At 46.8% G+C, this 27972-nt stretch overlaps 2 protein-coding genes across 2 annotated transcripts; both read right to left on the bottom strand.

Annotated features, from left to right (window-relative positions):
- Positions 1–124: 124 nt before the first annotated feature.
- Positions 125–9786, bottom strand: LOC119772601 (basic proline-rich protein-like). The gene is made up of 3 exons (XM_038269061.1): positions 9691–9786; positions 6087–9097; positions 125–296 (listed from the first exon to the last, which is right to left on the bottom strand). The coding sequence occupies exons 1-3, from the start codon at positions 9784–9786 to the stop codon at positions 125–127; spliced, it is 3279 nt and encodes a 1092-aa protein (XP_038124989.1).
- Positions 9737–27478, bottom strand: inhbaa (inhibin subunit beta Aa). Its single transcript, XM_038269058.1, has 3 exons — positions 27350–27478; positions 26306–27055; positions 9737–10597 (listed from the first exon to the last, which is right to left on the bottom strand). Exons 2-3 carry the CDS (start codon positions 26829–26831, stop codon positions 9786–9788), a joined length of 1338 nt encoding a protein of 445 aa, XP_038124986.1. The 5' UTR covers positions 26832–27055; positions 27350–27478; the 3' UTR covers positions 9737–9785.
- Between the last annotated feature and the right edge of the window lie 494 nt (positions 27479–27972).

Below are 27972 nucleotides of genomic sequence, written 5' to 3'. Positions count from 1 at the left end.
GTTTCTATTCCCACAACAGCAGCCTGCACTTTCCTCTCCGTCATTCTCAGAATAAGAACAGTTTTATCCATGTTTCTTCCCAACAACCGCACACAAATATCCATGCATGACCTCATCCACGCAGCTAGGCTGACAGGTCTGGCTGCTGTTTGTTGGGGTTTCCTGGTGAGTGTTGGAAGCCACGGCGCGCGTAGAGGGAAGGTTTATGGGCGAGCTCGGCCTGAATGATGGAGGCTTCTGGCTCTCTGTTGCAGCACTGAGTCATCGTGTAGCTCTGTGGGAAACGGACGTTTCCACTGAGGAGGACAGTAGACAAAACCTAACCTTTGTTCATCAGTCTGCAGCAGCTTGATTCTTCCTGCTGCTGTGTTTGGGTTCAGGGTTCTGTTCATGACCCACTTTAAACCCATTGTTTTACATTTCTATTCAATGTCCATCCAGGTTGGATGCCATATTAATGTTGTGATTAAATGTTAGATACAATTCTCAGCCATCTGGGAATTTATATTTCTGATACTTTAATATGGGGTAAAATATCTTATTTAATCAGATATTATTTCAGCTGTTATATATTGTTTATGACACATGCCCCACTATCTGTGTGTTAGAACAATAAATGAAAGAGTGATTCGAGCACTAATCATGTCAGTCCATCCTATTAGCTTTGAATTTACTCATCAATAAACACATAAAATGATTAAAATCATCAACAGACATAATGTTAGTTCTGTCCCTAATTGTGCCAGACCTGCAAACCTCTGTCCACTCTCTGAACCTGCTGGGATGTTCGTTCCCAGGAAAACTGATGCTACATTCATATCGCAAGCAGCAGAAGCGGCTAGTCTACATGCTAGGTCAATGATTGATGCGCATCAAGGTGCAGCAAAAGGTCCCCAGTGGGTTTTGAGCGCTTCAGAAGCAGCAGCTGCTGGAGTTGAAAAAATGTAACTAGATGCTGGACGCGCCGCATCAACCAATCAGAGGAGCTGATCTGGGAGCTGGCAGGGAGTCAGACACAGCACTGCTGATGCAGAGCGCTATGATCACTCCTCTGAAACAGTTTATTAACGCCTAAATTAACTTCAAATGTAGTAATCTGGATGAACTGACTGCACAGACCATGTTTTCAGGAGGACTTTCTCACTTCAACATAGATTCAAACTACTTTCTACCCGCTGATCACAGCTAATATAGCTGCCATTGTTCCAGGCAGAGAAAGGATAGGGTAACTCCGCCCACCACGCATCAGAACCACTTTTCCACCACGCAGCCAGGGCAGCAAAGATGCTTCAGCCGAGCGTCAGAACTAAACTGGTACAAGCATCAGGATGATGTATTCAGGTGGGGTTACGAATCTGATCTTTTCAAATGCGACCTGCGTCATTAATACCCGACAAAGGTCACTATTATGCGTCCTGCTACGCAGAAGCGGCAAGAAAAACAACAACCGTGACAGATGATGATGCGGAGAGCAGTATTTATGTTTAACAATATTGAAAAAAATTTGTTTTTATGGTTGGAAAAGACCGATAGATGCGCGCCGGCACTACCATGTTTACTTCCGGAAAAAAAGAGCAGGCTGGCCTGTGACATACAAGTCGCACATACACTCACCGGCCACTTTATTAGGTACACCCGTCCAACTGCTCTATAACACTTAATTTCTAAGCAGCCAATCACATGGCGGCAACTCAGTGCATTTAGGCATGTAGACATGGTCAAGACAATCTCCTGCAGTTCAAAGCGAGCATCAGTATGGGGAAGAAAGGTGATTTGAGTGACTTTGAACGTGGCATGATTGTTGGTGCCAGAAGGACTGGTCTGAGTATTTCAGAAACTGCTGATCTACTGGGATTTTCACGCACAACCATCTCTAGGGTTTACAGAGAATGGTCCGAAAAAGAAAAAACATCCAGTGAGCGGCAGTTCTGTGGGCGGAAATGCCTTGTTGATGCCAGAGGTCAGAGGAGAATGGCCAGACTGGTTGGAGCTGATAGAAGGGCAACAGTGACTCAAATAACCACCCGTTACAACCAAGGTGGGCAGAAGAGCATCTCTGAACGCACAGTACGTCGAACTTTGAGGCAGATGGGCTACAGCAGCAGAAGACCACACCGGGTGCCACTCCTTTCAGCTAAGAACAGGAAACTGAGGCTACAATTTGCACAAGCTCATGGAAATTGGACAATAGAAGATTGGAAAAACGTTGCTGGTCTGATGAGTCTCGATTTCTGCTGCGACATTCGGATGGTAGGGTCAGAATTTGGCGTCTACAACATGAAAGCATGGATCCATCCTGCCTTGTATCAACGGTTCAGGCTGGTGGTGGTGGTGTCATGGTGTGGGGAATATTTTCTTGGCACTCTTTGGGCCCCTTGGTACCAATTGAGCATCGTTGCAACGCCACAGCCTACCTGAGTATTGTTGCTGACCATGTCCATCCCTTTATGACCACAATGTACCCAACTTCTGATGGCTACTTTCAGCAGGATAATGCGCCATGTCATAAAGCTGAAATCATCTCAGACTGGTTTCTTGAACATGACAATGAGTTCACTGTACTCAAATGGCCTCCACAGTCACCAGATCTCAATCCAATAGAGCATCTTTGGGATGTGGTGGAACGGGAGATTCGCATCATGGATGTGCAGCCGACAAATCTGCGGCAACTGTGTGATGCCATCATGTCAATATGGACCAAACCCCCTGAGGAATGCTTCCAGCACCTTGTTGAATCTATGCCACCAAGAATTGAGGCAGTTCTGAAGGCAAAAGGGGGTCCAACCCGTTACTAGCATGGGGTACCTAATAAAGTGGCCGGTGAGTGTATTTTGAAATATGAACGGCAACAACAAAAAATCGGATTTTGCAAAAAAATCAGAATTGAGATTCGAGGCCTGCAGTGTGAACGTAGCCTTAGATGACATGATGTGAATTGGCGCTACTTGGGTCTTGCTCAGGGAGCCAGGGTGCAGGTAGTGGGGATCAAACTGGGAGCTTGCAACGCTCTCGGAGCAGAAGCAAAGTGAATCCAGTAGAACTTTTTATTGCCTACCTGGAATGGGGGACAATAGTTAAATAGGTTTTTGTCTAACTTTTGGTCTAATGACCGATGAAGTTTTACCTGAAAACCGAAAAAATCTGTTTCTGGTGAACAAAGCAACTGTTAGGCCATGATATAAAGAGCTAGGTAGCGCTGTGGCTAGCTGCGCTCAGTAGCTAACAGGTTAGCATCTTTTAGCTAATTTCCTTTTTCATTTTTTTTCATTTATTTTGAAATATATGATTTAACAATATTTACATTGAATGCTTCATAAACATCAGGTTTCAAAAAGGAGGATGAAGCATAAGCTTATTAGGCCCTCCCCCTCAGTTACATGTGTCATGGTGGTAAAGGACAATTATTTATTATTTATAGTCGCTCAGTTAGCCACATTAAGCTACACTACTTTTAACTTTGTGTAGAAAACAACTGTTGGTTTTCTACAAGTGGAATAAATGTTTTATTGGTCTAAAATCTCTATGAAAGTCATTTTTAAGATGTTCCATTTGTCCTCCTCTGTCCTCAGATCTTAATAAAAAGAATAAAAATAAACGGAGAATTTTTTTTATCTCCTTATTAAATAGCAGAGCTCAGTCTGTCTTAGACGGCAGTGCTTTCCTTCAAGACTGATAATGACTGTTTTCGAATTTCGGCTACTTTAGATCGCTGGTTAATTGTAAAATAATAGTAAATATAGGTAGCCTAATAATATTCCAGAATACATTTGATCTTTAAAAAACGGATGCAATACAGTTTGTCCGAGAGGAATTGCCATATCATGACGTAGAAGAAGGGGCGGGGCTCCCCTCCTGTTGGTGGCGGCTGGAAGTAGATGTTAGCGTTTTTCAGGTCTGTGCTACAAACTGCAGGCAGCAGGATAATAAAAGCCAACATATTCTGCCGGCAGGTTTCTACATTTGAAGTTAATTTAGGCGTTAATAAACTGTTTCAGAGGAGTGATCATAGCGCTCTGCATCAGCAGTGCTGCGTCTGACTCCCTGCCAGCTCCCAGATCAGCTCGTCAACCATTGACTTTGCATGGAAACCAGCTGCAGAGAAGAAAAAGCGACACATGTTCTTGGTGTACATCCTTCAGAATTTAATAGTGAAGCCTAAAACAAAGAATACAGTAAAATAAATAAGATTTAAAAAAAAAAGACACAAACACGTTTCATTTGTACAAGAAAGCAAAGCAACATATTGGAGTCTGGCTTTCCATATATACAGAATAAAAAATATACCTTTTATTCTTTGTCCACTTTGTTCAGTGTTGGTATTTATATTATTTGTATTTTATTTTATATAAAAAAAGAACAGAATCTAAACACATACATTTTTTTTAACAGCTTTAAGCTTTGTTTTTTTAGGCTTTTTGTTTAGTTGTAGTTTTATTTGTGACAGAAGGAGGACTCTGGGTCCAGAAGAAGAGGCTTTGCTCTCCGTTTAAACACTGATGGCAGGAAAAACAAATAAAAATAAAACATGAAACCAGGCAGAAACACTGATGGTCGACATTCACAAACATCCTTTTCCTCGTCCTTTCAAAGGGTCCAAGAGCAAATGAAAGAGTAAAGCATTGTGGGAAAATGAGATTAAAAATTTTTCATGTGCAGAAACAGAAGAGACAAAATAAAAAACAACTTTAAAAAGACAAATGAAACAGTCTTTGAGCTTTTTCTACAATCCCTGAACCAGATACTGATTCAGCAGAGTTTTACAACATGTTACAGTTTAACCAAAGTGTCTGGAATTAGTTTTAACTCTGACTACTTTCCATTGTTGTAAGTTAGGAGGAACGAACGCTGCTCAGGCAGAACAGGGCTGATTACCGTAATAAGGGCAGTATGATGAACTGTTCTCTCTTTGCAAAGATTTAAAAATAAAGTGCTGACTGAGTGAAATCCATTGATTGCTGTTTTTTTTTAACTAAGCAAATAGTTGAATATTTTTTTCCCGCTACAATTTGGCGTTGTCGGCAGGATTCTACTAAGACTGATTTTTTCTGAGGACAGCGATTGTCAGAAGCCATTTAGCAGTTTAACGGAGTGAGGACTTCTGGCATCGAGGTCCCTGCAGGTCAGCGGGAGGATCAAAACCAAACATTTCTTTTTTGAGACGGTGAGAGGAATCCTCTGCCGGCACAGTTTGAGAGAAAAAAAAAAAAAAACAGATTGTTAACAGATCTAAAGATGATTAGAAATCAAATACTGGAAAATTAGTTTAAAAAAAAGGAAAAGTTTTCAATCATTTGAGTGTAAATAAATAATCCTTCAGGTTTTCTTGATAAACGGTTCAGTTTTCTTTTGCTTGACCAGAAAGCAGATTTCCTCATTCCTTCAATCCATAACCTATTAATAATCAGCATTAATCAATGACCAACCCTGAAATCTATTTAATAAATTCCACTTTATTTGTTTGGATAGAAATGTGATAATTCCAGGATTAGAGTTTGGCGCCTTTAATTAAAGAGAAAGCTTTACATCTGAATTGATCTCGGTTCTTTAGAACCAAACGTGAATCAGACCCGTTTGCCTTCAGATTATCTCTGCATCGAAATATATTAATTATGCTGATCAGGACAAGGTTTCCCTATTTAACATTCTCAGAGCAGAGCATCCATCCCTGCAGGAATTAATCTTTTTCATCTCTAAGCGGTGGCTAATTTATGATTGGTGCTTCAGCTTCTTATTGGCTGAATCATTCGGGTTATTAACTTGGTCCCATCAGAACCGCAATGAAAAGGTGTCTCCGTCTGAAGGTTTGGTCTCACTGTTTGATTCATTAAAGTTCAGTAACTTTAAGAACTGAAACTAATTTGACAGAAACAAACAGAAACTGATGTTTTCTTACTAGTAGAAGGAGTTTTATTTCTATCTGCAGTACATTTAGATTAAAAGATTTAGGTTTTCTGCTCTGATCCTGCAGAAAGACTGACTGAACTCCAGCTGGTTTCTGTGGACCAACAGTATCCTGTTAACTAGCTTAGCATCCATCTACTGAAGGAATCTTTATCAAGAAGCTGCAGGTTTTAAGCACTAGGAACCTTAAAATGGTGAAAGGGGACATTTCTGGACTTTGTTTCCCCATGGGGCCGTTTCCCCGTGGGACCGTTTCCCTGTGGGACCGTTTCCCCGTAGGGACCGTTTCCCTGTGGGACCGTATCCCTGTGGGACCGTTTCCCTGTGGGACCGTTTCCCCGTAGGGACCGTTTCCCCGTAGGGACCGTTTCCCCGTGGAACCGTTTCCTTGTGGGACCGTTTCCCTGTGGGACCGTTTCCCTGTGGGACCGTTTCCCCGTGGAACCGTTTCCTTGTGGGACCGTTTCCCTGTGGGACCGTTTCGCCGTGGGACCGTTTCCCCGTGGGACCGTTTCGCCGTGGGACCGTTTCCCCGTGGGACCGTTTCCCCGTGGAACCGTTTCCCCGTGGGACCGTTTCCCCGTGGGACCGTTTCCCCGTGGAACCGTTTCCCAGTGGAACCGTTTCCCCGTGGGACCGTTTCCCCGTGGAACCGTTTCCTTGTGGGACCGTTTCCCTGTGGGACCGTTTCCCTGTGGGACCGTTTGAATGTTGGACCGTTTCCCTGTGGGACCGTTTCCCCGGGGGACCGTTTCCCTGTGGGACCGTTCCCCCGGGGGACCGTTTCCCTGTGGGACCGTTTCCCCGGGGGACCGTTTCCCTGTGGGACTGTTTCCTTGTGGGACAGTTTCCCTGTGGGACCGTTTCCCTGTGGGACCGTTTCCCTGTGGAACCGTTTCCCCGGGGGACCGTTTCCCCGTGGGACCGTTTCCCCGTGGGACCGTTTCCACGTGGAACCGTTTCCACGTGGAACCGTTTCCCTGTGGGACTGTTTCCCTGTGGGACCGTTTCCACGTGGAACCGTTTCCCTGTGGGACTGTTTCCCCGTGGGACCGTTTCCCCGTGGGACCGTTTCCCCGTGGAACCGTTTCCCCGTGGAACCGTTTCCCCGTGGGACTGTTTCCCCGTGGGACCGTTTCCCAGTGGAACCGTTTCCCTGTGGGACCGTTTCCTTGTGGGACAGTTTCCCTGTGGGACCGTTTCCCTGTGGGACCGTTTCCCCGTGGGACCGTTTCCACGTGGAACCGTTTCCCTGTGGGACCGTTTCCCCGTGGGACCGTTTCCCCGTGGGACCGTTTCCCCGTGGAACCGTTTCCCTGTGGGACCGTTTCCTTGTGGGACAGTTTCCCTGTGGGACCGTTTCCCTGTGGGACCGTTTCCCTGTGGAACCGTTTCCCCGTGGAACCGTTTCCCTGTGGGACCGTTTCCTTGTGGGACAGTTTCCCTGTGGGACCGTTTCCCTGTGGGACCGTTTCCCCGTGGGACCGTTTCCCCGTGGAGCCGTTTCCCCGTGGAACCGTTTCCCTGTGGGACCGTTTCCCGTGGGACCGTTTCCCTGTGGAACCGTTTCCCCGTGGAACCGTTTCCCTGTGGGACCGTTTCCCCGTGGGACCGTTTCCCCGTGGAACTGTTTCCCCGTGGGACCGTTTCCCCGTGGGACCGTTTCCCCGTGGAACCGTTTCCCCGTGGAACCGTTTCCCTGTGGGACCGTTTCCTTGTGGGACAGTTTCCCTGTGGGACCGTTTCCCTGTGGGACCGTTTCCCCGTGGGACCGTTTCCACGTGGAACCGTTTCCCCGTGGAACCGTTTCCCCGTGGAACCGTTTCCCTGTGGGACCGTTTCCTTGTGGGACAGTTTCCCTGTGGGACCGTTTCCCTGTGGGACCGTTTCCCCGTGGGACCGTTTCCCCGTGGAACCGTTTCCCCGTGGAACCGTTTCCCCGGGGGACCGTTTCACTGTGGGACCGTTTCCCTGTGGAACCGTTTCCCCGTGGAACCGTTTCCCCGTGGAACCGTTTCCCTGTGGGACCGTTTCCTTGTGGGACAGTTTCCCTGTGGGACCGTTTCCCTGTGGGACCGTTTCCCCGTGGGACCGTTTCCCCGTGGAACCGTTTCCCCGTGGGACCGTTTCCCCGGGGGACCGTTTCACTGTGGGACCGTTTCCCCGTGGGACCGTTTCCCTGTGGGACCGTTTCCCTGTGGGACCGTTTCCCCGTGGGACCGTTTCCCCGTGGAACCGTTTCACTGTGGGACCGTTTCCCCGTGGGACCGTTTCCCTGTGGGACCGTTTCCCTGTGGGACCGTTTCCCCGTGGGACCGTTTCCCCGTGGAACCGTTTCCCCGTGGAACCGTTTCCCCGTGGGACCGTTTCCCCGTGGGACCGTTTCCCCGGGGGACCGTTTCACTGTGGGACCGTTTCCCCGTGGGACCGTTTCCCTGTGGGACCGTTTCCCTGTGGGACCGTTTCCCCGTGGGACCGTTTCCCCGGGGGACCGTTTCACTGTGGGACCGTTTCCCCGTGGGACCGTTTCCCTGTGGGACCGTTTCCCTGTGGGACCGTTTCCCCGTGGGACCGTTTCCCCGTGGGACCGTTTCCCCGTGGGACCGTTTCCCCGTGGAACCGTTTCACTGTGGGACCGTTTCCCCGTGGGACCGTTTCCCTGTGGGACCGTTTCCATGTGGGACCGTTTCCCTGTGGGACCGTTTGAATGTGGGACCGTTTCCCCGTGGGACCGTTTCCCTGTGGGACCGTTTCCCCGTGGGACCGTTTCCCTGTGGGACCGTTTCCCATGTGGGACCGTTTCCCCGTGGGACCGTTTCCCCGTGGGACCGTTTCCCTGTGGGACCGTTTCCCCGTGGAACCGTTTCCCCGTGGGACCGTTTCCCCGTGGGACCGTTTCCCCGTGGGACCGTTTCACTGTGGGACCGTTTCCCCGTGGGACCGTTTCCCTGTGGGACCGTTTCCATGTGGAACCGTTTCCCCGTGGGACCGTTTCACCGTGGGACCGTTTCCACGTGGAACCGTTTCCCTGTGGAACCGTTTGAATGTGGGACCGTTTCCCCGTGGGACCGTTTCCCCGTGGGATCGTTTCCACGTGGAACCGTTTCCCCGGGGGACCGTTTCCCTGTGGAACCGTTTGAATGTGGGACCGTTTCCCCGTTGGACCTGCTGGACTCTGACCCAAACGCAAGTGTTGCTATAGTGCAAAAAAAACAAAACAACAAATACAAAATGTTTGTAACGCATCTTTAAAATAAAAAACTGAAATAATAACACAAAAATATTATTATTAACATTAATATTAATATACCTACTAACAATAATAATATTAAAAACATAAAGAAGTGTTTGGTTCCAGCAGCCGAGCTAACTTGTTTCATTCAAGTATCTCTCAACAAACACACACACACACACACACTCCTCACTGCAGACTTCAGAACAACACAGAGTGTCTCCTCCTCCTCCTCCTCCTCCTCCTCCTCCTCCTCCTCCTCCTCCTCCTCCTCCTCCTCCTCCTCCTCCTCCTCCTCCTCCTCCTCCTCCGTCACTGAAGAAGTAAACAGATTGAAACCGAGGAAAGTACAAGCAGATGGAACACAGGAAACAAGTTGCATAGTTTGAGATCTTCCTGTTTGCAGTTTTTCAGGCACCTCGTCTCTCTGAAGTCCAACTGTCGAAGCAGTGCCTGAACGCCTCATAAATAAGCCTTGCTCCCTCCATTTGTAACAAAAATATATTAGATTTTTTTTTCTTCAGTTTTTTTTTTTTTTCAGAAAGTGCCATCAAGACCGGTGGAGTTTCACTCAGCGAGGCAATGGAGGAAGAAAGGCCGTCCCTCGCTGCCTCTCCGGTCCAGTTTGCTCCGCCTCGTTGGCTTTGCGTCATTACGAGCAGCCGCACTCCTCCACGATCATGTTTTGGATGTCCTTTTTCACGATCTTGTGCTCCTCGTTGTAGTAGAGCATGGACATGGCCCGTAGCCGGGTGGGCACGCAGCATGACTTCAGGTTCTGGAAGGGGCTGTAGCCCTTCATGCGGTAGCGGTTGATGACGGTGGAGTGGAAGGAGCCGCCGAAGCTAGACATGTGGAAGGGGCACTCTCCCTCACAGTAGTTGGCGTGGTAGCCGTTGGGCGCGATGATCCAGTCGCTCCAGCCGATGTCCTTGAAGTTGACGAAGAACTGTCTCTTGCAGCAGACTCTCACCTTCCCGTCACACTCCAGCCCACGCTTCCTCCGCCGCCGGGAGTCCGCGCTCTCCGCCTGCCGCACCACGGCCATGAGGAAGGGACGGTGGGACTGCTCCCTCTGGTTGCCGCGCTGCGACTTCTCCGAGCCGCCGGAGACCAGGACGAGGGTGGCGCCGGTGTCGCTGCAGAGCGGGCAGGTCGCCCGCAGGCTCAGCGTGGGGCTTCCCTGGCTCTCCAGCAGCGCCTGCACCGCCGAAGAAACGGGGAAGGTGTGCCAGCCGCTGCGCCGGGTGTCCACGGTCTTCTCTGCCAGGAGGACGTCGTCCTGCGAAGGATCTGGGCGTCCGTTTGTGAGCAGGCGCTGCTGGAAGAGGCGGATGGTGACCTTGGTTTTGCTGCGGTTGGATTTAGCTAACCGCAGGAAGAGCCAGACGTTAGCTTGCTCCACCAGCGACATATCGCCTCCTTCGTTGGAGAGGACGAAGTTGACCACGCCCTGAGAGTCACCTGAGGAGGACAGGTAGAGAACAGGGTTAGTTTTTTAACTTTTTGTGAAATAAGTTCCCTGTTCTGCGCTCTGATTGGCTGGACAACTGTTTAACGGGTCCGACTTGATGAGCAAAACATTCTGATCCTTGATTTATGGCAACTAGAGCAATTTGAACCTCAAACTACTGGTTGCCATGACAACAAACAATCAGTTTGTTCACACAGTGAACACCTCCCAGAAAGCGAGCAGCACGCACTCATCATGCGTGAGGCCTCTGATTGGCCCCTTCCTGCTGACTCGGCAGCAGCGGTCGGAGTTAGCAGGTTTTTATAGCAGCTAATTGTTGCCACCAGGAGCTCTGCGGTCTTTACTCTCAACCTCCTGCTTCTGAAGAAGAAAACCTGCATTATTCAGATAAAGGAGGAAGACAACGCTGCATATTAGCAGATATCGCTAAGGATCTGGTTGATCATCAGTGTTCTGACCAAAGACGGAGATGTTGGTCCATCTTTTAGAGCGATAGAGGAAGACATCCAGGAAACGCTTCCTGAACTGAGGTCTCTGTAAAAGCCTCCTGCTCTGTTTCATCGCTCTGCCTTTTTTTTTTTTTACTGCTGCTCCTCTACTGTTTGCTCACTCTGACACACACGTGCTGCAGCTTAATGTTTCCGTGGAAGCTGGGGGCCAGGCGGCGAGCTGACATCCACCCTCTCTCCGCTCTGCTTCGTGGGCTGCAGAAAACTAGAGTCACGATTTTCAGTTTATGAATGTGAGCAGCAGGGATGCTCAGCTAACGGCGTGAATGGGTGAGAGGAGGCAGGCGGTCGGTCGGAGCATCTGAAGTCACCGTCGGAGGCGATTATCTCGCTTAGATCATCGTCACCTCCTGGAGACAGAAAATAAAGAGTCCTGATCATTGATGAGAGCGTCCTGCCTTATGAGAGAGGGCTGCATCAAGGCTGCAGAACCTACAAGTTCTAAAGCAGAACCTAAAGTTTCCGGTTCTGATGCAGAACCTACAGGTTCTGCAGGTTCTGCAGGTTCTGCATTAGAATCTGCAGAACCTGCATCAAGGCTGCAGAACCTACAGGTTCTCCATCAGTTGGTTCTGCATCAGAACCGGAACCTGTAGGTTGTGATGCAGAACCAACTGATGGAGAACCTAAAGTTTCCGGTTCTGATGCAGAACCTACAGGTTCTGCAGGTTCTGCATTAGAATCTGCAGAACCTGCATCAAGGCTGCAGAACCTACAGGTTCTCCATCAGTTGCTTCTGCATCAGAACCGGAACCTGTAGGTTGTGATGCAGAACCAACTGATGGAGAACCTACAGGTTCCGGTTCTGATGCAGAACCAACTGATGGAGAACCAACAGGTTCCGGTTCTGATGCAGAACCAACAGGTTCCGGTTCTGATGCAGAACCAACTGATGGAGAACCAACAGGTTCCGGTTCTGATGCAGAACCAACAGGTTCCGGTTCTGATGCAGAACCAACTGATGGAGAACCAACAGGTTCCGGTTCTGATGCAGAACCAACAGGTTCCGGTTCTGATGCAGAACCAACTGATGGAGAACCAACAGGTTCCGGTTCTGATGCAGAACCAACAGGTTCCGGTTCTGATGCAGAACCAACAGGTTCCGGTTCTGATGCAGAACCAACTGATGCAGAACCAACTGATGGAGAACCAACAGGTTCCGGTTCTGATGCAGAACCAACAGGTTCCGGTTCTGATGCAGAACCAACTGATGCAGAACCAACAGGTTCCGGTTCTGATGCAGAACCAACTGATGCAGAACCAACAGGTTCCGGTTCTGATGCAGAACCAACTGATGCAGAACCAACAGGTTCCGGTTCTGATGCAGAACCAACTGATGCAGAACCAACAGGTTCCGGTTCTGATGCAGAACCAACAGGTTCCGGTTCTGATGCAGAACCAACTGATGCAGAACCAACAGGTTCCGGTTCTGATGCAGAACCAACTGATGCAGAACCAACAGGTTCCGGTTCTGATGCAGAACCAACTGATGCAGAACCAACAGGTTCCGGTTCTGATGCAGAACCAACTGATGCAGAACCAACAGGTTCCGGTTATGATGCAGAACCAACAGGTTCCGGTTCTGATGCAGAAGCAGCAGGTTCCCCATCAGGTTCCAGAGCAGTTCTGTTGAGTTCCTTTTAGAACCATCTGCTGATCTGAGATCAGGTCAGGAGCTGGTGGGTCCAGGAGGGACGTCCTCTAAAGGACGCTGTCCAGGACGCCTCCTGACCAGATCAACCACAGCAGCCTTAGATAAGGAGGAGCAGTGGTTCCCTCCAGATGACGGAGCTCCTCTCTCAGGCTGAGTCTGGATGTTCTCCAGAAGAGTCCAGCATCTCCTCTATTTTGGTTCTGATCCATATTTTAATTTAAAAGATCAGAATATATAAGGGAGCAGACCACCTGTGGAGGCATCAACAGAACCACACCCTCTTCATCCTGGGTGTTTGGAACAAGGCAACCTCCTTTCATCCTGTCCATTTGGACCAAAATCACAAGACAGGATGAGCTCAACCTGCAACAGGAGGAAGCTGAAATGCAGACCAACTGTCCAGCTGTGGTTCCAGAGGGTCATCATAGGCCTATAAAGACCGATTAGCCCATATAAGGTATGAAAAACTACTTTAAAGCAGATTTTATAGTAACGTGAGAAATAAGGAGCATACGACCGCCTCTCGGTTCTGCGTTCTCTCGACCTGTGAGAAGAAGCCTCCGCTGATGGAAACCAGCTCACTGCCTTCTTTCACTGTAGGATTGCAAATCATGTGTTTATACGATCTGCTGTGTTTATAATGATGAAAATGTTTCCCCTGAAAGCTGGAACCTTTCGAAAGGTCTGGATGAGCAGCTTCTCCTGCCTCTCATGGCTCAGAGGGAACAAAACTTCAAACTTTCCTTTTTGATAAAGCTTCTAGTTAGAGTGGCTCAGGTTATCCTGATCTATCTCTATAGTTCTGCTGCTATAGGCTTAGACTGCTGGAGGACATAGGGACCCCTTTTTCATCAGTTATGCTCAGAGGTGTCAAAAGTACTTATGTTTATTACTCCAGTATAAATCCTACTGTTTAAAAACACTTTTGTAAAAGTTAAAAGAATCAACTTTTTTACTCCACTAAAAGTGTAAAAGTACTTTAAAGCGACTTAAAGTGTAAAAGTTAAGGCAGAAGCTTTAAACCTTAATCTGCATTATTCTGTCGATGGAACATTTTTCTACAATATAATGTTCTTAGTTTTTATAACCAATGGTGTCAAACTTAGCTTTGCATCATCTTGAACATATTTATTTTAGTATGTGGTGAGAAACAAGTTGGGGCAGCACCGAGTCCAACCACAAAGACATTAATTTTCTGGATGAAACTAAATATTTTTATGGTTTTTTAAAATACAGAGCAAAACAAAAATAACGAGACTATTTTTAAAATGTAAGGAGTAGAAAGTAAAAAGATGTCTAAAAATAGTTACTCCAGTAAAATATAGATGGGCAACATTTCTACTTAAGTAAGGCAACCAAGGATTTCTAGTTTGTTTCTTGACATGTCTGGTTGTGCTGCTATAGGCTTAGACTGCTGGAGGACATAGGGACCCCCATTTCATCATTCTGCTTCATTCTATCTCTATTCTCCCACTCTGCAGAATCTGTTAGTTCAATCTCTAACGTTCTGCTCTCTCTGCTTTTCCTCATAGTAGCTTCATCTGGTCTGTTCCTGTTTGGCTGTGACTCCATCCTGGAGAGAAATATCAGCTGTGCTGCTGCCATCAACACCTTTGTTTCTAGATGTTGGAGCTTGGCCTGTTTTCCAGTGTAGTCCTGTTTCTCTGACTGTGACTAACTGGATGTGCTCTCTTCATCCTCTGACATGGGAGCTGGCTCGGAGCTCGTCTGAAGCTAGTTTAGTATTAGCTTTTCTAACATATTTTCTATGTTGTTTTCTGTGTCTGCTTCTATGTCCTTGAACCCCAGTCGGCCTCTGCTGATGTCACTACATGCCCTTCTGTGAGGAATAAATCCTGCAAAGTCAGTGATTGGATAGAATCAGCTGGTTTTCCTTTAATCTGATTCAATCATCTGTGTAAAAATCCTTTTTATAATGTGTCAAATTGGCACTTTAAAATGAAATTGAATTGAACAACTGGACTGCTCCCCGAAAACAGGGAGGAAACTCCCTTCGGATCTGTTATGCTGGCAGGAAGTAATGAAACATGAAGTATAAAGGAGACCAACCCAGAAGTCCATAAAACTCCGTCTGACAGACGAACAAAAGAAAAGCAGACGGTTTGACTGAGTAGGAGATCCAAACATTTTTCATATTTTCTCATGATGTACTGCTCTGACTTTAATGAAAACAATCTGCAGAATGCATCCCATAATTGTCCGTCGCTGTGGGGAATGTTGAAGCCGCTCCAGATGCAGATTCTTTGATTGTTTCTCTGAATCGTTAAAATCATCTGCAGCTCTTTGTGGGAACAAGTACCAACGAAATAAACAGAAAACTTTCCAGAGAAACTGCAAGTTCTCCACATGACTTCAGGAGGAGAACTTTACTGGAGGAACATGAAGAACGCTGAGGACTTCCTTCTAGAGTCAAACGTTCTAGAAGTTCTGTTGCTGCTTTGCACCCAGAACATGGTCACAACTCAACCCAGTTTAAAGTCGTAGGGAATTCCTATTTCAATGTCAAATCATTCTGGCTTAAACATTTATATAAATGTTCTCCTTATCAGAACATATTGTCCCAAAATTTAGAACATTTCTATAAAATAAAAATCCTCTCCTAACATCTGTGTTTTTTTCCGTTATCTTCTGCAGGCCAGTTAGTTCTACGTCAGCCTGAACACCTAAATTCGGCCAATCATATATCAACGGTCATCTGTCAATCAAATGTTTTCAGTCATAGCATCTTGATTCATGTGTCGCAGCTAATATACGCAACGGTTGAAACCAGAATCCTTTCCTTTCCCATTGAGTTGCGTCCCAGTGTTCACGGGGATGGACGTCTGTGTCTTCGGCAGGCGTAGAGCTAACAGAACTGGCAGCGTTGCGAGGCAAGGGCTCAAACATGTACGGCTGGAAGCCTTCTACACCAAACCAAGCTTCTGCCGCCCTGGCGTCCTCTTCCACAACATCTTCGTCCCCGCTTTCCTCCTCTGAATAAAAAATGGATGACGGAGGAGACTCATCCACGACCTCCGACACTAAACTCTCCTCCTCTTGCATGTTTCCTCTGTCCATAGCGTTCCTTGACAGCGTCGTTTCTAAGTCACCAATTTAGTGCTACTTGGTCCCAATGGAATTTCCCATTGGGAACCTGCTAGCACTAAGTTGCTAACTGGTTAGCAATTTAGTGCTACTTGGTCCCAATGGAATTTCCCATTGGGAACCTGCTAGCACTAAGTTGCTAACTGGTTAGCAATTTAGTGCTAGCACTAAGTTGCTAACTGGTTAGCAATTTAGTGCTACTTGGTCCCAATGGAATTTCCCATTGGGAACCTGCTAGCACTAAGTTGCTAAGTGGTTAGCAATTTAGTGCTAGCACTAAGTTGCTAACTGGTTAGCAATTTAGTGCTACTTGGTCCCAATGGAATTTCCCATTGGGAACCTGCTAGCACTAAGTTGCTAAGTGGTTAGCAATTTAGTGCTAGCACTAAGTTGCTAACTGGTTAGCAATTTAGTGCTACTTGGTCCCAATGGAATTTCCCATTGGGAACCTGCTAGCACTAAGTTGCTAACTGGTTAGCAATTTAGTGCTAGCACTAAGTTGCTAACTGGTTAGCAATTTAGTGCTACTTGGTCCCAATGGAATTTCCCATTGGGAACCTGCTAGCACTAAGTTGCTAAGTGGTTAGCAATTTAGTGCTAGCACTAAGTTGCTAACTGGTTAGCAATTTAGTGCTACTTGGTCCCAATGGAATTTCCCATTGGGAACCTGCCAGCACTAAGTTGCTAACTGGTTAGCAATTTAGTGCTACTTGGTCCTAATGGAATTTCCCATTGGGAACCTGCTAGTACTAAGTTGCTAACTGGTTAGCAATTTAGTGCTACTTGGTCCCAATGGAATTTCCCATTGGGAACATGCTAACAGTAAGTTGCTAACTGGTTAGCAATTTAGTGCTACTTGGTCCTAATGGAATTTCCCATTGGGAACCTGCTAGTACTAAGTTGCTAACTGGTTAGCAATTTAGTGCTACTTGGTCCCAATGGAATTTCCCATTGGGAACCTGCTAGCACTAAGTTGCTAACTGGTTAGCAATTTAGTGCTACTTGGTCCCAATGGAATTTCCCATTGGGAACCTGCTAGCACTAAGTTGCTAACCGGTTAGCAACTTAGTGCTACTTGGTCCCAATGGAATTTCCCATTGGGAACATGCTAACAGTAAGTTGCTAACTGGTTAGCAATTTAGTGCTACTTGGTCCTAATGGAATTTCCCATTGGGAACCTGCTAGCACTAAGTTGCTAACTGGTTAGCAATTTAGTGCTACTTGGTCCCAATGGAATTTCCCATTGGGAACCTGCTAGCACTAAGTTGCTAACTGGTTAGCAATTTAGTGCTACTTGGTCCTAATGGAATTTCCCATTGGGAACCTGCTAGCACTAAGTTGCTAACTGGTTAGCAAGATGCTTCTCACAAACCGGCCACAACCTAACTTGCTTGCGAACCTTCCGCCACAACAATCCCGCCCCCTTGATAAACGACCAATCACATTCACTTTATTCACTCGTGTAAAGTCGGGCGCCACTTGGGAGAATTCGGAAATGCAACAGTTGGAACAGCCGCTTCCCTACGACTTTTCAGACCCCTCTAGCACTTTGATTTCTAAAAAGCTCCTAGCGCCAAATCTAGAGACTTTTTTCTGCTACTGGAGACTTTGGAGACAACATCTAAAAGCAGCGAACTCTGCTCTCCAGAGCGAGTAGATTGGTAACCCCGCCTCCTGCTCTCCTCTATCTTGTCTGCTGTCATGATTCATGCAGCTATTATTTCATCCAAATGAAAAATGGAGAACAGATAAGCAGATCATGGCTTGTCTACAGTGAAAAGAAGGACTGGGTTATTTACTTTGGCCTTTTTGGAAACACAGGAAGGAGCAATCAGCTAAGTGAGCTTAGTGCTTGGAAAAAATCTTTCATTCCTTTAGAGACAGCATGAAAAGTCAGCTGAGTACAAAACATAGAGAGGAAAACAAGAAGAAAAGGGACAAGAAGAGAGGGACACAACCTAGAACAGATAATGGATGTCTATTCTATTAACATTTCTCTATCTGGAGAATGGGGCTGTTTTATGTCTTCTCCATTCAGAGGGCCCCCTGCCTGTCTTTGCCTAGGGCCCCACATTTCCTAAATCCGCCCCTGCTCAGGAGTGAGAGGAACACTTTCTTCAAACTCTGTTCTAAGGTTAGTTATAGTCAGCAGCCTTTCTAGAACTTTCTCAATTCCAACAGAGACAGAATCAGTGAACCTTTCTAGACGCCTCAGGATGGAGATCCTCGTTTCACTCGTTTAGTTTTTAATTGAAACATGTTTGACCTGGAGATGAATTATTGCTGATCATTTATGTTATGAATTTATTCCACATGTGTGCAGATGTTACCTGAGCCTGATTTGAGCCAGAATGGCGTGTTTTCATAAACATAATAAATCCAAACAAATGCATTTAACACAACATAAACTGAAAATATAGAATATAGTCCTTAGAGAGGAATCCGTTTTTTTCTGCTCTATGTGTGATTCATACGGAAGAGGATTAGGGCCACTGAAAAAAAAAGTTAACTGATTTTTACATTTTATTTAATTTTAACATGTGAAAAAAGTCAGAATTCTGAGATTAAAATCAAAATTCTGACTTTTTTCTCAGAATTCTGACTTTTTTCCCCCAATTCTGGCTTTAAAGTCAGAATTCTGACTGAATTCTGACAATAAAAAAAGTCAGAATTCTGACTTTTTTTTTCCAGAATTCTGACTTTTTTATTGTCAGAATTCAGTCAGAATTTTGAGATTAAAGTCAGAATTCTAACTTTTTCGCCACACTATACTGAAATAAAATAAAAAAAATCAGTTAATTTTTTTTTTTTCCATTGGCCCTAATGGTCTTCCGTAGTTACATCTATAATGCATGTTTGGCTGTCTGGAATGAGGTCTGGCAGAGAGACCTGTCCTCCGTCTGGCCTCTCGGCGTTAGCGTCGTGGATCATCATGAAGCGAAGGCAGAGCGGCTCCTGGGGAGCAAACGGAGGCTCTGAGTGTGAAAACCGCGTCGGTTTGCGCCGCAGAGCATCCCATCATGTGCGCCGGCTGCTGGAGACGGATAAAAAAAGGAGGCGTAAAACGGTTCCAGCAGAGGGAGCCGGGCTTCAAACAGCAGGGAGTCGTTCCAACATCAAACCGACCTCAGCTGCTCTGTTTTCCTACACAGACCATCTGTCATGGTTAGCCGCCTCTGACATGGTTTTCATTTTCAGACCTCATCTAGAAATCATATTAACCTCTGGGAACCGGAACAATCTGAACCAAATGAAAGCTGCTGAGTCCGTTCCCACAGACGTTTATTTATAAAGTCCAACGGAACCAGCTTCAATCAGAGACGGTTTCCACCACAGCAGCTCAGGTCCAGTTGTTCTGGTTGAAGCTGTACTGGAGCTCCAATCAGACGCTCCTGATGAACAGAACCAGACGTACACTGAGTGTCTGTCCGCTGAAGGAAACGCCACACATCCTCCCAGCATCCAGAACATGGACCGTTTTCTGAAGCTCCCACAGAACCCATCTAGCTGCTTGGATCAGCATAAAACCAGAAACCCAAACCTCTGGTTCCTGTTTATCTGGGCTCAGAACAGCAGCAGAACCAGTGGATCATCCTGCATCCTTCAGAACAAAAACTCCTCATAAATTTCTATCTGTAGATTGTTTGCATTGATCTGTGAAAGAAGTATTCTCCGGTTGTCTGGAGTGATTTTAATAAACTCCTCCTGAGATGGATCCTTCAAGAACATCCAGAACTTTATGGGATGATGGACTGAAAGTAAAACACCAGTTGGTCATTTTAAGGCTAGGCTTAAAACTTTCCTTTTTGATAAAGCTTCTAGTTAGAGTGGCTCAGGTTATCCTGATCTATCTCTATAGTTCTGCTGCTATAGGCTTAGACTGCTGGAGGACATAGGGACCCCTTTTTCATCATTCTGCTTTATGATGTCATGTGTTGTGAAATGGTGCTATAGAAATAAACTGAATAGAACAGAATTATGAGCGGTACCAGCAGTTCCAACAGTTCAAAAGTTTTTGGTTCTGAAGGGTCTAAATCGGACTCTTCCAGTCGGACTATTGTTTCTTCACCTCAGCAGCAACAGGTCAGATTGCCACTGCCTGGAATCTCTCAGAAGGACCATCAGAACCTTCTCTCTAACGTTAGCCCTGCCTGCCGCAGACGGGCTAACAATAGCCGTGGCCACTACAGACGGGCTAACATTAGCCCTGCCTGCCGCAGACGGGCTAACAATAGCTCTGCCTGCCGCAGACGGGCTAACAATAGCCGTGGCCACTACAGACGGGCTAACAATAGCCCTGCCCACTGCAGTCGGGCTAACAATAGCCCTGGCCACTGCAGACGGGCTAACATTAGCCCTGCCTGCCGCATGTGGGCTAACCTTAGCCCTGGCCGCTTCAGACGGGCTAACAATAGCCCTGGCTGTTTCACACGGGCTAACAATAGCCCTGGCCACCGCAGACGGGCTAACAATAGCCCTGGCCACTGCAGACGGGCTAACATTAGCCCTGCCTGCCGCATGTGGGCTAACCTTAGCCCTGGCTGTTTCAGACGGGCTAACAATAGCCCTGGCCACTGCAGACAGGCTAACGTTAGCCCTGCCTGCCGCATGTGGGCTAACCTTAGCCCTGGCCGTTTCAGACGGGCTAACAATAGCCCTGGCCACTGCAGACAGGCTAACGTTAGCCCTGCCTGCCGCAGATGGGCTAACCTTAGCCCTGGTCGCTGCAGACGGGCTAACAATAGCCCTGGCCACTGCAGACCAGCTAATGTTAGCCCTGCCTGCCGCAGACGGCTAACAATAGCCCTGGCCACTGCAGACGGGCTAACGTTAGCCCTGACTGCCGCAGATGGGCTAACCTTAGCCCTGGTCGCTGCAGACGGGCTAACAATAGCCCTGGCCACTGCAGACCAGCTAATGTTAGCCCTGCCTGCCGCAGACGGCTAACAATAGCCCTGGCCACTGCAGACGGGCTAACGTTAGCCCTGACTGCCGCAGATGGGCTAACCTTAGCCCTGGTCGCTGCAGACGGGCTAACAATAGCCCTGGCCACTGCAGACCAGCTAATGTTAGCCCTGCCTGCCGCAGACGGCTAACAATAGCCCTGGCCACTGCAGACCAGCTAATGTTAGCCCTGCCTGCCGCAGACGGCTAACAATAGCCCTGGCCACTGCAGACGGGCTAACGTTAGCCCTGACTGCGGTTAGCCTTGGAGCTCTACTGGTTGCCACGGTCGTCTCAACATCTGAACCTTTTTAAATTTCGCACTAAATCAGCTAATAAATCATATAATGAAGCTTAAAGTATAATTTTCTCACCTCAAATGATCTTAAAACGTACTTTTATTTAACAACGGCAACAAAAAAGTTAAAAAATTTTAACTTAACACTCTGAGCTCTGTGAGCGCTAACCTGGAAGCTGCTGCTGCCGCAGTGCATGCTGGGACAGCTGTCAGTCTGGAGGACGGACAAGTCTGCTGTGATGCATGCTGGGTAAGGAGGGAGGGGAGTCTTGTGTTCTTATTAAAACAGTGCCGGGGCTGATGACGTTTCACCAGCACACAAAAACTCACAAGTACACATATTGAGGATCGCGGTCTGTGGAAGTTTACTACGGAGTGATTCATCTGTCCACACATAGAGGATCTCTGCCCCACATCACAGCAGAGACCAACGGGAGGACGGCAATAAACCCGGCCGTGTCAGGACCGCAGCCGCATGTAAAATTCTCGAAAACGCCGATGCCATGGAGCAGAGCGGGGGGGGGGGACTGACGATCAACTAACTACAGGTGACTACTTGCCAGCTACGCTTTGGTTCCACATCACACAGATGTTCCTGCCCTCCAATCAGCTGACTCAGAGGTCATCGAAGTGACCCCAAGCAGGTCGCCGCTCTGCCAGGATAGGCCCAACAAAGACGGGATTATTCCGCACTCCGGCTGCCAGGGGTGGGCTGAGGTTAGCGCACGGAGCGGAGCAGAGCAGGCGGATGAAAGTGGATTCAGGAATGTCGCTAATGATGTGTTCAATTAAGTTCAATTAGCCTAATTGTCCTCTGTGTGTGGTGAGTGAGGGGAGAAGAGGGGGGAAGGTAAACAGGGACAGGCTCTAAACAGAGGACAGGAAAAAAAACAGGGACAGATAGATATTGTCCCCGAGCTGCTAAACAGAGGTTGACGCTTCATCTCAGCCAAGAATCCAGTCATCCCTGACTCCCTCAGCCGCCTTCTCCATCCCAAAATAATTACAGAGCTCCCTGAATGCACCGTTTATTTCCGAGGGTTCAGGGGGTACGGAAAGCTCCTATAGGATTTAATGCAGGAGGCTGGAACGCGGAGGTTAAATCAGGGGCCAAACAGCTTCTATGTGTCAAAGATCTACGTACAGTGATGTGTCCAAAGTGAGGCCCAGGGGCCATTTAGGGGCCTCACAGCACAGGTGCTTGGAACCAAAGGAGGCTTTTATTTCTAATTTTAAATTATTGATTCAAATCAAAGTTTTGTAAAAATCTAATAACCAGGTTTGATTTCATTCCAAGCTAAACAGGATCACATCTATGTAGTAAATTTAATGTAAGCAAATCTAATTTTAACAGATTCATTATAACAATATAATTTTTTTAATGTGTTGCCATATTTAGTTAGCAAACATTTTAAAGAAATAAATATAGAAAAGTTCTTCATATCATTAAATACCCGACTAGATAAAGTTAGTACTTTATTAGTTAAACTAGAATTTAAAAACAATGGATTAATTGGTTTTAAACAAACAGCAGCGTGATTTTTTTATTTTTGGGACATTTAAAGACGGTGGCCTGTTTGGTCCATTTGGTACCTTCAGGTTATTCGGCTCAGTCCAAATGATTGCTCAATGATCGGCGTCATGCAAGGCTCCTCATAGACGCCTCAACATCAGGTAACGTCCAGAATCCCAGATTTCCAGAATTATTTATTGGGAATTCAGATCAATTCCTTAATTTTAAAACTGGAAATAAACATATAACAGAAATAATCCAGAGGAAAACTGTTAGCAAACCTGCCTCAACCTTTTTTTGGAACAATATTCCTGTATTTCTAATAAAATACAGGAAGTGTTTGTTAAAATGTTACACAGATGTTATCCTGTTAATTCAGTAATGAAAACAAATATATTCCAAATATTGATCCACTTTGTTCCTTCTGTCACATCGATCAGGAAACATTAACCAACCTTTTTGGGAATGCTCTTTTAGCAACGTTTTTTGGTGCGACTTCAATAATTTTGTTAATGGGAAATGCAAAATACTTATTGCGCTAAATGTTAAACATGTTCAGTATGTCTGGGAAAGAATAGATTATAAATGTTCTTATTCTGTTAGCAAAGTTCCACATACATGTTTGTAAATTTGCTAAAAACAAACCCAACCTCACTGTTTTTAGAGCTCATGTTGTTTTTTGGACTCCTTAAAAATATGCACCAACTCTAAAGCTGTGAAACTTATAACCCTAAGTGGTGAACTTCATTTCTAATCTTTTTTTTCTCTGTTTCATGGAATTCTGTAGTTTTGTTACTACTGTCTGCAACTGTATATTCTTTATTTGTGAATAAAGTTTGTTTAAAAAACTCATAGACGCCCCCTGCTGGTAGATCATGACTATCGCTTTTTTCCACTGATTTATTTCACCTCCTCAGGTTCAGAGGATCTTCTTTCTCCTCCTTCTGTCTCTCAAAAAAAACAACCTTTTTCTGTTTTGTTTTTTCAATCCAAGAATTATAAATTTGTTTAACTGGTGTTGATGGAAAAAAGTGTTAAACTATTTGCCTTTTATTTTATTTTACCAAAGAGAGAACGGTTAATCCCTTATAGCTCGGTAATCAGCCCTGTTCTGCCTGAGTAGCGTTCGTTCCTCCTTAGTTACAATAATGGAAAGTAGTCAGAGTAAAAACTAATTACAGTAAACTGTAAAATGTTATGAATAAACCTGAGAAAGAATCCGGTTTGTTATGGAAGAAGCTACAAACAGCTTCACTCAGGGATGGTGTGGCCTTTTATAATGAGTAAATAGGATAAATTAATATATGAAACAAACCACACTGGTTTGTAATGTTTAGTTTCAGTTAATTTTACTGCAGAAACTTCAACAAATCGTTAGTTAGAATCATTTCATGATGTCTTTATTAAAGTGTCCAGATCCTTATAATTGTGTTAAAATGTGCAGAAACTGGAGCCAGAAGCTGCATGAAGCAACTGGAAGCAGTCTGAGAGCTGATGGCCTCGTTAGACGCTAACCTCAAAAGGAGGCGGCTCTGTGAGACGGTCGGAGTGACTGATGAGCTCTGCGCTTTGTTTAGAAACCGAATCTCCTACGGCAGAACTCTGAATGTTCAAGCTGCTGTTTGATCCAATCATTTTCAACTCGACAAAAATGTAAATAGTTCATCCGCAAATGTGCTTTTTCTTACTTTACGTGGCGCAAATTGCTTCAAGATGTCGACTGTAAAGGCGGCTCTGTCTAACCGCTGCGTTTTCTCTGCAGCGGCATGGAGCAGCAGGAGTCCAGTCAAAACACAAGCTGGTACCGACCCGGAGAACCCATTCCGTCCCTACGTCACACCCTGAGTCAGGCTGATTGAAGGGAGCGGTCCGGGTTCTGGTGGCGCCAGGTTCTGCTGACTGAAAGGAACTTCTGGAGCCGTTTAAGAGTCCGGCGCTCTGCAGAGTTTACAGCAGCCGCCTGCTGCGACAGAAGCTGCAAAAACCAACCGAGAGGAAAGTCAAAGAGGCTGTTGGACCCGATTCAGCAGATCTGGACCGAGGTTCTGTCAGATTAGCATACCCATAGTCAATACCCGTTTATTGCTTTAGTTTTGTACCAAAAATAAACTTTAAATTACCTCAGAGGGCATGTATCTCTTAAGTCATGTACAAAAAAACTATTTAATGTCTTACTTTCTTGTGTTTTTTTTAAGCGTATGGGGATCTGATGCATGACTAAAGGGCTAACCGCCCATCCAGGTAGTTTAAAGTCTATTTTTCGTACAAAACTAAAAGGAGAAACGCAAATCTGAGGTCTTATGCTGCGTATTGACTATGGCTACGCTGGTCTGACCGAACCAGCATCACATTCAACACATCTGAGGTTTTTAAAAATGTTTAATTTACTCCATTTCTTAAGAGTCAAATCAGAACATTGGTCTGACGGATCTGGTTAATCTCCAGAACCACGTCAGTCAGTCAGTCAGTCCAGTTTAGTCAAACTGGGTTCTACAGCATCCACTTAAATCCAATTTATAAGACGACTAGTGAAGAGACTCGGTCTCTCATCCCGACTCAGGACTGGGATCAATAGAGAGGAACGTCCAGCAGGATCAGAATCAGCCAACCATAGAGGCTTTGAAGATGTCGGACCCTTACTGAAGACCGCCCCTCCCCCGGTGGAAGCAAAACCACATCATGACGGACCTTTAGAAGACCAGTTCTCTAAAGTTCTACCAATTTTTCCTCATGCAGCTATCTGGACCGAGCCGGAAAAGATTAGTGTTTTTTTTTGTTCTGCTGGAGGTTTCTTCCTGTTCAAAGGGAGTTTTTCCTCTCCACTGTCGCTACAAGCATGCTTAGTGTGAGGGATTGCTGAAGAGTCAATGAGTCGATGCAATCAGCTGGTTTTCCTTAGATAGAAAACTTTGAATCAATCTGACTGGATGATCTGGTGAACTGGAAAGTGACCTGAGATGACATGATGTGAATTGGAGCTATAGAAATACACTGAATAGAATTTAGAAAAACCTTTCTATGTTCTGGAGTTTCTTCTGTTTGCAGCTGATGAACCCTGAGAGACACTGAAACCACGTCTGAGGCTTTGATCTCCACAGAGAGGCGCTCTTCATGCAGATCTACGCTGTATTTTCCTTTCAGTGAAGCTGCTCCTCTCAGCCTGTTTGCAAAGATCCACTTCATTAAAATCTTTTCCATCTGCTGCTCCAGACTCACCTACAGAAACCTGAACTGCAGCAACAGGAAATCCAGCAGACGTCAGAGCCGGCCCACAGCTGGCAGGTGAGGCATTTTAAGAATCCCACAACAGGACCGGACCTTCAGGACAAATAATTTCCCTTTGGAAACGCTGAGACCGTGGAGTCTAACTGTGGTGTGCAGGTGGGAGGGGGCGCAGCTGCGTTTCAAACCGGACCTGCGTCCCTTTCTGCCTCTGGCTGATTTACGCTCCGCTGCTACCGTCTGTCAGGGAGACCCTCCAGCGCTCAGAGGAGCAGCAGAACCAGCGGCTCCCGCTGAGAGCAGGAGGCAGTTACAGAGGTGACAGGCTGCGTCAGGGAGCGTGCAGGTGGAACTAAGCAGGTGGACAAACTGTTTCCAGGGTCTGCATTTCATCGCACACATCCTTAGTGATGTCATCAGTGTGAGTGGAACCAGGAAGACTGTCAGACTCACCCGCCTCGGCGAAGGTGATGATCTCCGTCGTCTCCGGCGCGTCGCCGCCGTCTCCCGCCCGAGCTGCCGCCGCCGCTCCTCCCCCCTTGCCTCCTCCAGGACCTCCCCGCCCTCTCGACTCCTCCTCGCCCTCGATCTGCACGCTGCCGTCCTCGGCCACTCGCCCCACGTGAAGTTTGCGCAGGGCGTTGAGGAGTGCGGCGCGCGGCACCGGCCGGGTGATGTTGGGCCGGGCCTGCAGGTGGAGCATGTTAAGGATGTGCCTCTTCACCGCCTCCACCACGTCCGGCTGAGCCGCCTTCTCCTCCTCGTACCCGAGCAAGTCGTCGCCGGCGGCTGGCGTCCCTTCATTTCTCCTCATCCTGGCCAGGGCGCAGGATGGGCAGTGGACGCTGGAGGCATCCGGTAAGGACTGGACCATCAGGGAGATGGGCTGATGCCTGGACTTCAGGTCCACGGAGGATTTCCCGCTCTGGATCTGCACCAGGACCAGGAGGGCCCAGCCCAGTAAAGGTAACAAAGACATGCTGCCAGCAAAACACCTGAGAGGCTGCTCTGAAGAGGCAGTCGGATCTCCGAGAGTCCAAATCAGGACAAAAGTCAATCAAAATTCAGTCCTTGAGACGGAGAAGATTCCTTTCCTCGCTCCGGCTCCTCTCTGTCCTTCTGTCTTTGTCTCCTCTGTCAGAAGTTTGGAGGCTGCAAAGTTCAGCTCAGCTCACAGTCCACCTGCCAACCCAACGGAAAAAACTGTAAAGAAACAAGAGAGAAAAAACACAACGGCAGGGGAGAAAATGAGTAATCCTTATCTTTTTGTCAGGGACAGATGGCTGCAAAATGTGGAGGCGTCACACGAAAGAAAGGAAAAAAGAAAGAAAGAAGGAGAAGAAAAAAATAAGAGGAAAAACTCTGAGAGGAGATGAATGGATGAGGGAAAAAAAGCTGCAGGACGGAGCTTGTTCCTGGGGTGAAGTCTGTGCAGAGTGTGTGTTAGAGAAGGACTAAGTTATCCCAGATGAAGGGAGTTCCTCTCTCTCTCTTTACCTCTGCTGCTCCCTCCCTCTCTCGCTCCGTCAGAGTTGAGTGTGCTCCCTCGTTCACCAGTTGAATGATTTTAGTGGAGTGGGCCGGTCTCTCTCTAGTGCGAGCCACTCAACCATAAGTACACCTCCCTCTCTCTCCTTCACCCTCCTCCCCCCGGTGACTCATCCTACCTTTTCCCGCCCTCCTCCTCTCAACTTCTTCATCCCTCCTCAGCTGTGAATGAGTTGAGGGTTGAAAAATCTCCTGAACCGTGACTCTTTTTTCCATCTGGTGTCTGTTTGACCGTCTGTCAGTCAGTCGGTCTGACGCGCTCAGCGTGTTTAGTCTGGTTGCTCCACGGCTCCAGTCAAAGCATCATCATCTGCTTTGTCGTCTGCTGGTGAAGGCATCAGTAATGGATCAACTTCAGCTAACTAATAACCAGTGACTCCCCCGTTCTGAAGAATCCTGTCATCTTCGACCTCACGTCAAGAACAATAAATCACATTATCACAAATTTCTATTCTCCTTACCTGAAGGTACCTGGAGACCCGGCCAACCAAGCGAACTCGGATCATCAATAACTGCCCAAAGATGAGTCCCCCCCACTTTGCGAAAATTGGTTGCAAAGGCAACATGTTTTA

The sequence above is a fragment of the Cyprinodon tularosa genome, unplaced genomic scaffold, assembly GCF_016077235.1.
Source record: "Cyprinodon tularosa strain WSP-4 unplaced genomic scaffold, ASM1607723v1 ctg719, whole genome shotgun sequence".
Taxonomy (NCBI): domain Eukaryota; kingdom Metazoa; phylum Chordata; class Actinopteri; order Cyprinodontiformes; family Cyprinodontidae; genus Cyprinodon; species Cyprinodon tularosa.
The sequence above is the reverse complement of the archived record's forward strand: the minus strand, read 5'-3'. Positions and strand labels throughout refer to the sequence as shown.

Excerpts from the sequence above, each read along its gene's own strand:
- LOC119772601 (XM_038269061.1), bottom strand. The coding sequence starts at position 9,786 with ATGACGCAAAGCCAACGAGGCGGAGCAAACTGGACCGGAGAGGCAGCG. Across the intron at positions 9,098-9,690 it reads CGCTGAGTGAAACTCCACCG|CAACACTTGCGTTTGGGTCA; the intron begins GTCTTGATGGCA and ends TTTGCACTATAG. Across the intron at positions 297-6,086 it reads TCCCCTTTCACCATTTTAAG|TGGAAACGTCCGTTTCCCAC; the intron begins GTTCCTAGTGCT and ends TGTCCTCCTCAG.
- inhbaa (XM_038269058.1), bottom strand. The coding sequence starts at position 26,831 with ATGTCTTTGTTACCTTTACTGGGCTGGGCCCTCCTGGTCCTGGTGCAG. Across the intron at positions 10,598-26,305 it reads CATCACCTTCGCCGAGGCGG|GTGACTCTCAGGGCGTGGTC; the intron begins GTGAGTCTGACA and ends TGTCCTCCTCAG.